This window comes from Blastomyces gilchristii (genome assembly GCF_000003855.2).
Source record: "Blastomyces gilchristii SLH14081 genomic scaffold supercont1.3, whole genome shotgun sequence".
Classification (NCBI taxonomy): domain Eukaryota; kingdom Fungi; phylum Ascomycota; class Eurotiomycetes; order Onygenales; family Ajellomycetaceae; genus Blastomyces; species Blastomyces gilchristii.
This window is the reverse complement of record NW_003101680.1, coordinates 2,369,792-2,380,006: the sequence shown is the minus strand read 5'-3', so window position 1 is coordinate 2,380,006 and position 10,215 is coordinate 2,369,792. Positions and strand designations below refer to the sequence as shown.

General features: G+C 48.9%; 4 protein-coding genes across 5 annotated transcripts; 1 reads left to right on the top strand and 3 right to left on the bottom strand.

Annotated features, from left to right (window-relative positions):
* On the top strand, positions 1 to 784 carry BDBG_02238 (uncharacterized protein; the record flags this gene model as incomplete). The annotated part of the gene is made up of 2 exons (XM_002627521.2): positions 1 to 234; positions 434 to 784. The coding sequence occupies 2 exons, from the start codon at positions 1 to 3 to the stop codon at positions 782 to 784; spliced, it is 585 nt and encodes a 194-aa protein (XP_002627567.1).
* Positions 785 to 976: 192 nt separating this feature from the next.
* On the bottom strand, positions 977 to 3,374 carry BDBG_02237 (sorting nexin-4). Its single transcript, XM_002627520.2, has 2 exons — positions 2,841 to 3,374; positions 977 to 2,740 (listed from the first exon to the last, which is right to left on the bottom strand). Exons 1-2 carry the CDS (start codon positions 3,129 to 3,131, stop codon positions 1,517 to 1,519), a joined length of 1,515 nt encoding a protein of 504 aa, XP_002627566.1. The 5' UTR covers positions 3,132 to 3,374; the 3' UTR covers positions 977 to 1,516.
* A 154-nt stretch (positions 3,375 to 3,528) lies between these two features.
* On the bottom strand, positions 3,529 to 4,709 carry BDBG_02236. 2 transcript variants are annotated; one of them, XM_031720712.1, is made up of 2 exons: positions 4,544 to 4,699; positions 3,529 to 4,471 (listed from the first exon to the last, which is right to left on the bottom strand). In XM_031720712.1, exon 2 carries the CDS (start codon positions 4,154 to 4,156, stop codon positions 3,818 to 3,820), a length of 339 nt encoding a protein of 112 aa, XP_031576959.1. In that variant the 5' UTR covers positions 4,157 to 4,471; positions 4,544 to 4,699; the 3' UTR covers positions 3,529 to 3,817. The 2 variants fall into 2 exon arrangements, with proteins under 2 accessions (XP_031576959.1, XP_031576958.1); XM_031720711.1 differs by having other exon boundaries at positions 3,529 to 4,709.
* Positions 4,710 to 5,249: 540 nt separating this feature from the next.
* BDBG_02235 (kexin) lies at positions 5,250 to 9,440 on the bottom strand. Its single transcript, XM_031720710.1, has 2 exons — positions 7,022 to 9,440; positions 5,250 to 6,901 (listed from the first exon to the last, which is right to left on the bottom strand). The coding sequence occupies exons 1-2, from the start codon at positions 8,806 to 8,808 to the stop codon at positions 6,076 to 6,078; spliced, it is 2,613 nt and encodes an 870-aa protein (XP_031576957.1). The 5' UTR covers positions 8,809 to 9,440; the 3' UTR covers positions 5,250 to 6,075.
* Between the last annotated feature and the right edge of the window lie 775 nt (positions 9,441 to 10,215).

Here is a 10,215-nt window from a genome sequence, read left to right as displayed (position 1 = left end):
ATGACCACCCAATTGCAAACAGAATCACCCTTAACGACATCATCGTCCTGGATAGACGATGCAGAATTCCTCTGCTTCAGCCCGAACTTTGCTCACTACGAGCCTCCCTCCACGAGCCCGAAAGCCCATAAATGGCAGCGGGTCCCAATGCAATATGAGCACGAAATGTACCTCCAACTCACAGCGGGCGACGACGGCATCATTGAGAAAACGGCAAACCAGCTCTATCTGGAGGTAAATAGAATAATCCCTCTCTTCAACAGCCGCTTATCATACTATATACCCCATGCTCTTGCATGTCTTTTACATTTGCACATGTATATACATGTGCAAATAAATGAAGTCAAATCAACTTCCGGAATTCCCTCTCAGCCCGCCCACTATCTAGCCCTATTTACACCCCTTACTCACGGACTTTCATGAATGAATCCAGGAACGACGACGCCGCCTACATTCTCGATCTCAAGACCCGGCCGTCTCCGGCCCGCAAGAAAACTCCCCGAGCCCTATAGACTTTGAATGTGCCGAGATGGAGCGGATACGAGCTGTTGAGCGCCAGCGTGGGGGGCCCGTGCGATCCGCTTCGACTGTACACCCGTCGTCGTCGACGACGACGACGACGACGACTACGACTACGACTACGACTACGACTACGACTACGACTACGACTACGACTACGACTACGAGTACGAGTACGACTGAGCAAAGTAGTCCGCAGGACTCGTCGGAGCCGAGAACGATGGCGACGATGATGACGAGGGATGACTGGCTCTTTTGCATTTGAAGAGAAGGGGGCAATGTGCTCTTTTGTTTATTAACTGTGTTTTGCATGTATTATGATGAGATATGACAGACTTCTCTTGTGTTTTTATATGCTGAGAACTATTTTTTTGTGCTCTCCTGTTTTTAGCCTGGGTGTTGGGATAGGTGGGATATTTGAATTTTGGTCAAATGGGCGTTGAATTGTCAATGGTGGGGGGTTTTTGGTTTTTTTTTGCATACATCCATTTACATCAATTCGATGGAGAATTATGTAGCAAAAAATGGTTATTGTTTTCTATTGTAGTTTGCGGGCAAATATCACCAAATATGAAATACGGATATTGCATCTAGCCTAAGTATGACCATAAAATACCTTAGCTAATTAAAAGTGATTAGTTAAGGTATAATAACATGGCAGCTCGGAAGGAAAATAAGAGGGAGCGAAGGGGAAGAAGGCATAAAAACCCTCTGAGCTGAGAGTGAATGGACATGAATCACTTCATGGCAAATAGGTAAAAAATATGAAAAACAAACAAGGCCTGAGAATCAATTAACACACAAGTATCCCATTTGCGATAAAACCACACATAATTAAAATGTGAAACAAGTAGGGAAGTGAATGCAGAAATACATCAATAATAAGCAATTCGTCCCATCCCATCCATCACACCCTAATCTCGTTAAATCATATTCAAAGAAAGGGGGGGGGAGGGGTTATAAAAAAAAATAAAAAAATAAAAAAAAATAAAAGTTATCATGAATGGCCCGTCCCAACAAGTCCACCTTCCACTCCTTTCCCATGCGGCTTATGACCATGGTAACTCTCCCCCCCCTCCATCTCCATCTCAACAATAAACCGCTCCCAAGTCGCTAGCACCCCCTGATAAAACTCCACATGCTTCTCCGCCAACGCTCCCAGCGTATCACGGAACTCCACGGCCTTAATGCGTTCAAAATCCGCCACTTCCCGGACGACCTCCTCATCGAACATCTCTGAGGTGGTCTTGGAACTTTCGACTTCCCGCGTTAGTTCGTCGATGCGTAATTCTAGTTTGCGGATGCGTTCGCGGCGGGATTGTTCGTGGTCGACGCCGCGCATGTCTTCCATTTTGGAACGGATGAAGGAGGCTGGGTTGCTGGTAAGTGGGTTGGGGGAGTAGTAAGAGGCCGGGTTGTTGGCTAGGGAGTCGCGATCGAAGACGGCTTTGTTCCTGTAGTCGACAAGGGCTTCAAAGTCTAATTGTTTCTGTTCGCGGGTTTTTAATAGGGATTTCAGGGAGAGGATATATGCTTCCATATCCCGTAGACTGCCCAGGTAATTTTGATCGGTGTGGTCTTTGAGATTCCTTATACCCCGTGCTGTCTCTTCTACTGACGCAGCAAAGATTTGCAAGGGTGCCTCGACGTCTGGCTCGAGCAAGACCAGCTTGCGAAACTGCGTGGCTAGTTCGTTGTAGTCGGTTTCTAGATCCGATTCTCTTCTGGATACCCTTGCCACTATCTTCTCGACGTGATTCAAGTCTTCATCTAGTTTATCGGCTTTCTCCCTCACCTCAATGAACCGCTTGTCAGGTTTATGCACCTTGGTGAAGGCGTTTACGAAAGTGTCTGCAAAATTATCGAAAATCCCGGTTGGTCCGCCGCCGCCATCAGACGTACTGGTGGAAGTACGTGATGGGCGAAGGCGCATATGCGCGTTCCAATCTGCTGATTCAAGGAATACAACGAGGATGGGAGCACGGCGGAGAACGGGGTGGAGAGATAGCCGCTTGAGGAATCTGTGGAGGGACCAGGCGCGACGGTTGGTAAAATCGGTGCCAAAACGATCCCCGCGCACGTATTCCATCTTGTGCTTGTCAGGAAGCGGAGGGACGGCGCATGCTGGATATTCGCGGAATAGTGTGTTGTACAGGAAATTGAAATCTGAATAGCGACGACGGACAGCGAAATCTGGCTTTTGGAAGGATTTGAAGTCGGTCTGGCAGAGTTACCGGAAAAAAGATATGTGTCAGCTCTGCGGGGGCTATGCGGGATATGTACTATTTTGTATGTGAGAGAGAAGCGGAGTGAACACCAACATGGGTCGTGATGAGATAAGATACATAGGCATCTTTCGTGCCACTGTTTTCCTTCAACGGCGAATCCACTGTGCATTCAAGTATGCCATCTGCAATTCCAGCAAGGTCACCTCCAGAGTGTGTAGAAAGCGGCGGCCCTTCCTCGCCGGTCGAGCTCATCCTCCGTTTTCCGTTGACATCATAGTCCGATCTCTCAGGTCCCTCAGCATCGGTTCCGGACGTGGTTGGCCTTGAGACATCGCTATCAGGCCCATTCCTCCAAGACACGCTGTCAAAGTCGCTATGGTCCATTGTGGTCCGACCTCTGAGGGAACCTGGGGTATGAGCTAGCGTCAGCAGGCGGAGTCGGGCAGCTGGGGATGGAGATTCTAGCTTCTAGTCGTGGTCATAAAATAAATCCGAACATCCAGGGAGCTACAGCACAAATAGGTCAGTCCAGATATCCGTCTAATGAATCCGCGCCAGTGTGTAGTGTGATAAGAGAAGCAGAGGCGGTGCTCAGGCAACTCCGTTTCGGGAAGCGGGATGGAAGTTGGTCTGCTTGGACAGTCATCAGTCACGTGACACCTCTTGAGCCAGAATCTCTTGGCGTCGTCATCGCCAAACCGCACTTTTCTTGTGGCTGAGTAAGTAGGTTCCATGATAGAAACATTCTTACAGCTTACAGAGCAGTGAGAACCTTTGCAGTTTCTGGAAAAAATGTTATTATGTCCCATTTGGGGCCAGATCATAATGTGATAATAATTGAATAAGCTGTTCTAAATAAATCTGGCTGTCCCTGCTTTCGAGTCCGGTAACCTTTTCGATCGTGTCCCGCCCCGCCCCGCCCCGCTCCACCCCCACCTGTCAGGGAATAAACATGCTCCACCCCCCCCCCTCGGTCCCTCGCACAATAGCGCTCTCCGCCTCAGCAGCTCGTCAATCAAACAACCAGAAAAAAACTAACACAGGACATTAAAACATATCTCTCCACCCCTTCAGACAAGCCTCATAGCCGCCCCCTTAACATGCGCGATCCTCAAACACAACGCATCCCTCCCCTGCCTCATCCTCAACAAAGACAGCGTAGCTTGCAAGTTATACTGATCGAGCGGCGATGATGGCGGGAACGCATTACCAGCCCCCGTCGTCTGGTCCCAGAGGATCTCCAAGCCCTCGAAGGTAAAGTCTTCCATCAGGTGCGGGCTGCGCGATTGGATCTCGTTCTGGATTAGGCGCAGGAGGGCGCCGTGGGTTATACAGGGGTCGATGAGAATTGGGGTGGAGAGGTGGGAAAAGCGGAGCATTACGGGGATTAGGGCGGGGGCTAGGGTCATTGTGGTGTGGTGAGTGGGTGATCGGAGGAGGATTCGAGGGGCTCGGTGAGTTGTATAGATAGTATGGATTTGATTAACGCCGTTGGTTTGAATGATGGGGGTTGATATTAGTATATATTTATATATATGCTTTGGCTGGCGAGATATCTAGGGCAGCAAGCTTTCCCCAACTCAATGGGATAGATATTTCGAAAATATTTCAGATATTTCTGCTGGCTTGTCGTTGTGAACCTCCCGTCCTCAAGACTCACATCAACGTTAATCTCAGGGTGTGGCGTATTTGTATTTTAACTCCCGTTCTCTGCAACCGTCGTACTTGCCGTTGACATACGTTACTCGTCAGATTATCATCATAAGTTACTCAATGTCGTGCATCTCGTAACATACATATATTGTGTGCGACGGTAGCAGCCCCGCAGCACCCGGTGTCCAACAAAGAATGGCTGACCGAATGCACGAATCGGCCATTCCAGCTTCCATGGCTTGCATATGCACATTAGCTTTATCAGGTATACCACTCCCCCTTCTCTCTCCTATTCAACCCCCCCCCCCCCCTTCTTCATCCCAACCTTCCTCTCCCGATCCTCTGAAAACCCCTCCCACTCAACCCTCGTCCACCCCACCCCTCTCAACCCCAAACCATCCCGCCTTCTCCTTCAGAAAGATATGTTTCTGCGGTAACCCTTTCAACACCTCCGCAGTGTCAACCTGGCCAAAATTTCCATCAATGAAGCCTGCCGCTGGGCCCAAAACTTTCCGGCTCGACATCATACTGCATGGAAACTGTCGAACCGCACGATTCACAGAAGTCGCGCGAGGCTATTTAGCTGAGCGCCTTAGTGTGGGCGCTCCATTGTTGCTGCTGGTTGGGGTTTTGGGGGGGTTGTTTGTAGATGGGGTTGTGGAAGTTGCAGTGAGTTAGATGGAGATGGTATGTGGTGGAGGTGAAGGAGGTTTTGGGGCAGAGACAGCTGCCTTTAAGAATGGGTGGTAGAGGCATGGTTGGATATGTTTTCTAGCATCGGAGTTAGAAGTAGATAGGTTCGGGGTTTTGTTAATGTTTGATAACTCCCGGTTGCATGTGCTGGGTACCTATTAGGCTTATTTACAGATATCCAGAAATTTATCACACATGTGAATTTCTTATTGTCCTGGAGGGGTCTCTTGTTCTTGCATGACACCACCGATTTGGTCCCGTATATGCATAGCCTTTTACAACCTCTATAGTGCCTAACAGCCAGCTGTGTGAGTAACTCTGGCTTTGACAAGATGTACTACTGAACCGCTTACCGCATATTGTGTGGTGAAGGGAAAGGGAGCTTGGAATTAGCAGAAAATTGAGTAAAGAGGAAGAAGGAACATATAACAATGCCCAGATGAAGATATCTATTCTTCTCAATCCCTGTCAATATCCGATCTCCGTGATATAGACGTACACGTACAGTACATGCAAATGCATATATGGTTATGCCTCGAATCGATCCATGAAAAAGCGACGGACAGAAAGCTGATTGGATATATATGCCTGAACGCCAGATCGTAAAGACCTCTTGATAGGAACATCAACGCCTCCCAGAAGAGCTAGACAACATGGCAAAATGTAATGGTAACACATAAACAACCAAAAGCAGAAGCGCAGAGGCGCTTCGCTCTAATGCCGGGAATACCATATCTCCATAGAACAATCGAAGGACCAAGGCTTAATTAACTCCCTGAAATAGGTAGCAAGGGGCGAAGATGAACAGATAAAAATCAAACAACAAAAGGTAACAGGCATTCAGGGGTCGGAAAATATATATAGTTAAAAAGGGGGTGAAGTAAAAGAACTTTAAAGGGAACGCGCAAAAAAAAAAAAAAAAAAAAAAAAAAAAAAAAAAAATCTAAAAAGCTCATCAAAAATGAACAAAAACACAAACCCGCTATGTCTTCTCACTTAATCCACCACTACCACCACTACCAGCAGAACCACCAACCCTCTTCTCATCATCCTCCTCATCTCGATACGGCCCATCACTCCCGGAGTCCGATAACTCCATCTCCCCAGTCCCATCATCGCTCAAAAGATCCTCATCACTCTCCCCCGCAAACGCATCATACAACTCCCCTCCCTTCTTCTTCCTCTGCTTCCGTCCCAGCCGACCAACACCACCAGCACCCATATGTCCCGCCCCATCGCCATCGTCATCCCCACCACCATTAAGCGGATCCGTGTCGTCGCTCCCATCAATCATCTCAAACTCATAATCATCACGCGGGTTGTTGCGGAGGCGTTTCCGGCGCTGGACGAGGAAGTAGACGCCCAGCGCGGCGCAGAAGATGAGGATGAGCGTGAGCGAGCCGTAGATCCAGACTTGGGTGCGTTTGGAGACGCCGAAGGTCGGGAAGAAGGAGGGGAGGAAGCTGTCGGGTTTGGATGGGTTGGCGCTGTCATGGTCGTCAGGACCTGAGGCCGAGGTAGAATCGGTGGGCTTCGCGTTGACGGGGCGGTCGACGCCGTCTGATGGGATGGAGGTGGGGGTGGGGCGGCTGGGTCCGCCGGGGGTGGTTATGGGGGTGGTGGTTACGACGGCGGGTTCGGTGTCGTGGTCGTGGTCGTTTTCGGTTGGCAAGGGGTGGAGTTCTTGGATCTTGGGGTTGATGGCTTCGCCCCATAGGTTTAACTGCCAGTCGATGAAGGTGCCGTTGTGTTCGTTGACGATTGTGTCCTTGACAATTACGGTCCATTCGCCGATGCCGGATTCGCCCCTGATATGGTAGGAAAATGGTGTTAGGTTTTTGTTTTTTTAAGATCTAACTGGGGGTTTGAAGATATGATATATGATCGGGGCCCGAGGAGCTATTCCTTTCATCGGGTTTGCTACTTACCAATGAGCGACGGACATAAATGTCCAGTCAACATATCCAACAGCGTGATCATCATTTTTCCTTGTCGTACTTAGAAGGCTGACGACACCAGACGGGCTGTGAAGTTCAACACTTAAATCACCGCGGCGGGTATGGTTGACATTCATCGTGAGAGTAACATGTTCTATACGCTCGATGTTATTCATGTCCAACATCTTTTTGGTGACTTCGAAGGAGCTGGCAAGCCCTGTCTCTCCCTGGGGGATTGGATGGTTAACCTGCTGCCAGGGGGAATGCATCCAGGCTTGCGGTTTCACCAGCTTCCACTCCTTAGCTAGATGGACAGCAGAGTATGCGTCTACCTTCCCGTAGCCGAACTCATGGCTGAACTGCTTTCCGATACTAGTCTCCTGCCAGTCGCTATCGTTTAAATGGACCGGGATCGCAGTCTCTAGGAGGATATATTGGACATCACGCCAGGTCAACTCGGGGCGGACACTTAATGCAAGCGCCACAACGCCCGCAACCAGCGGGCCAGCAGCAGAGGTACCACCATGTCTTGTTGCACATGAATCCACTCCAACGTCAGTGGTGTGTATGGCCCCGTTGGCACCACTGCTATACGTTACCACGAGCTGCGCGGAGCACCACTCAGAATAATACGGGTGATTATCATCGCGATCGACAGCTCCTACGGTGACACTGTATATGCTGTTCGTGTAGCCATCAAAGTTGCAGTTGTCTTCATTTCCAGCACCGTTGCCCGCCGCGAACACGTATATCGAACCTCTCCCAGCTCTTCCCTTTTGGATTCCGTTGACAAGTGCCCGCCGGATGAGTATACCGGGGGCATCCATGGTGGCGCCATCGTCGATAGGGCCCCAGGAACAGGAGTATATCTGGTTGTGCTGATATTTGTAGTTGATCGAAGCGGCTTCATCCTCGTCTGTCACGGGTTTGGAGAGTATACGGATCCCAGAAACTTTGCTATCATAAGCCACTCCAACGCCACAGACATTATTTCGCACCGCTGCAATCTCTCCAGCGCACCGCGTACCATGTTTATCGTCAAATAGTCGGGGCTTGGGCACGGGCGACTTGTCATTGTAATCATAAGATCCCTCCGCAAAGTAGTTATCCATAAGATCATTGCTGTTCATATCCAACCCATCATCCACAATGGCGGAGATCACCCCCTCGCCAGTTATGCCTTCGAGCCAGAGGCCTGTCACGTTGAGATCATGGCCCACCTCAACGGTGTTAAACAGATGCCACTGATCGGCGAATATTGGGTCCTCAATTTCCAAAGTAGTTGCGATATGACGCAGTCTTTCCGTAGCGTTATAACCCTCATCTTCCTGAACTTGCGGCTTCGACTGGCGGGCCTTAGTTTTTGCTGTTGTCGGTGGTGGTGGTGGGGGCGCCCGTTTCACCATAGGAGGTCTCAAGGTCAACTTCTGCGACCACAGTATCCCGTCCAACACATCTGTCACCACGGGATCTTCCATACTCGAGTGCGATACATCCCGTTTCCTCCGCCTCCTCCGGAGCTTCAAGTCGTCTAATGTTTTGCCTAAATCCGAACCTGGCCGGCCCTTTGGTCTGGAAAATGTATGGTGGTCTGCCAATTCACCGACTTGGCCTTCATGTGTGGCTCCTAGTAGCTGCGCAATCTGGAGTGGCGAGACGGAGGGATCAAGATGGAGTGCAAAGTAATCGTTGGCATCGTGGTTACGAGGTAATATGGATGCGCGTGCGGTGTTGATCAAGAGTAGGGCAACGGCACCGGCGGCACCAATGAGTTTCATGCTGTGAATCTCCTACTTCCTTAACTTCTTGTTCCTTGCCGGTATCGAAGTTACGGGGTCGCTGTACACGGCGACACCGGCCAAACCGGCTCTGTCGCCGGGAAAGATGTGCAAAGAAGGGCGTGAAATGCTGATTGCCATCAACCATAACAACCGCGAACCTTACTCCAAGAGTTCTTTGTCACAAAAGCAGGGTGTTTGCGCGGAGGGTGGTTTTTTTGGGGGGGGAGGAGGAGGATGGGTAAAGGAGGGCGGAAAAAACGCTACGCAGCTAGCTCCCCGAGTATTCCTAGGCTATCGGCGAAGAGTTGATGGTGTTCTTCTTTTCCAGTGGTAGAAACCGACTTGAATACTAGTAACGGCTGGGTGAAGATAAGACCTTAAAGATAGGATAGGGGACAAGCTGCCTGGAGGAGAGATACGTAAACCGGTAGAACTAGACTCCCAAATGTAGACCAAACGGAAGGTTGGGAACAAACGAGGAGGAGAAATAGGTATGGAATAATAGAAGAGACGGTGAGTGTGGCTGTAGATAATAATAAATAGTATTGAATAGTTAGGGGACGTTGAAGATGCCAGCACGTATAATATTAAATAGCAAAAGATGCAACCGTTGCTTTGAGTACGGAGTACTCCGTAGTGATATTATTTAAAATAACTACGCAGTAGTTAACGTTAAATACACGCGGGTTGCCGCGCGGCGATCACTTGTACTGTAACTAACTACATACTTTGCTGGAGTTAAATATCTCGTCTCATCAACAATAAACATACCCAACTGTTCTAGTAACCGGGTCCTCTTCTGTATTATTATTAAATATTACTCTACATCTCCAATGATACCAAATTCGCATGCAAGCAAGGCTGGTTTTCTCTTCCTCCAGACTTCCTGTAGACTTCCTCTAGACACTAGGTTCTCGTATTATTGTTGTCTCCCCCGGATGGTTAGGTAGAAAACCTTGGAAGTTATAACTATCACATGACATTGAATATCTAGTCAAAGTTTTTTTTTGTCCCATTTATTATTATTAAATTAATATTCCGACCATAGAATTTCCAACGGTCGGCGCTTCAAAGTTTGGATTTCCTTTCTTTATGGGGAGCGCCAGAGGAGTTTGACAGTCCGGTCGTTGGTAGGCACAACCTGCGTTTCGAGTTCTCCGTAGTTATTATATTAAAATTAATATACAGACATGAACGGGGCTGAGGCTCGTATGTTATACCCTGCGGATGTCAAGCCCATTCAGTCAGTCAGTTCCTGACTACCGTTTTAACCAACCACTGAACAATGCTTGGGGGGTTTACATCACGACTTACGCTTCAGATGATGTATCTATATATATGTGTGTGTGTGTGTGTGTGAGAGAGAGAGAGAGAGAGAGAGAGAGAGAACATATCGCATATGGT

Bases quoted from the DNA above. Each gene is read 5' to 3' on its own strand.
- BDBG_02237 (XM_002627520.2), bottom strand. From the start codon at position 3,131: ATGGACCATAGCGACTTTGACAGCGTGTCTTGGAGGAATGGGCCTGAT. The intron at 2,741-2,840 runs GTTGGTGTTCAC...TAACTCTGCCAG, and splicing joins CTTATCTCATCACGACCCAT to ACCGACTTCAAATCCTTCCA.
- BDBG_02236 (XM_031720711.1), bottom strand. From the start codon at position 4,156: ATGACCCTAGCCCCCGCCCTAATCCCCGTAATGCTCCGCTTTTCCCAC.
- BDBG_02235 (XM_031720710.1), bottom strand. From the start codon at position 8,808: ATGAAACTCATTGGTGCCGCCGGTGCCGTTGCCCTACTCTTGATCAAC. The intron at 6,902-7,021 runs GTAAGTAGCAAA...CTACCATATCAG, and splicing joins TTTATGTCCGTCGCTCATTG to GGGCGAATCCGGCATCGGCG.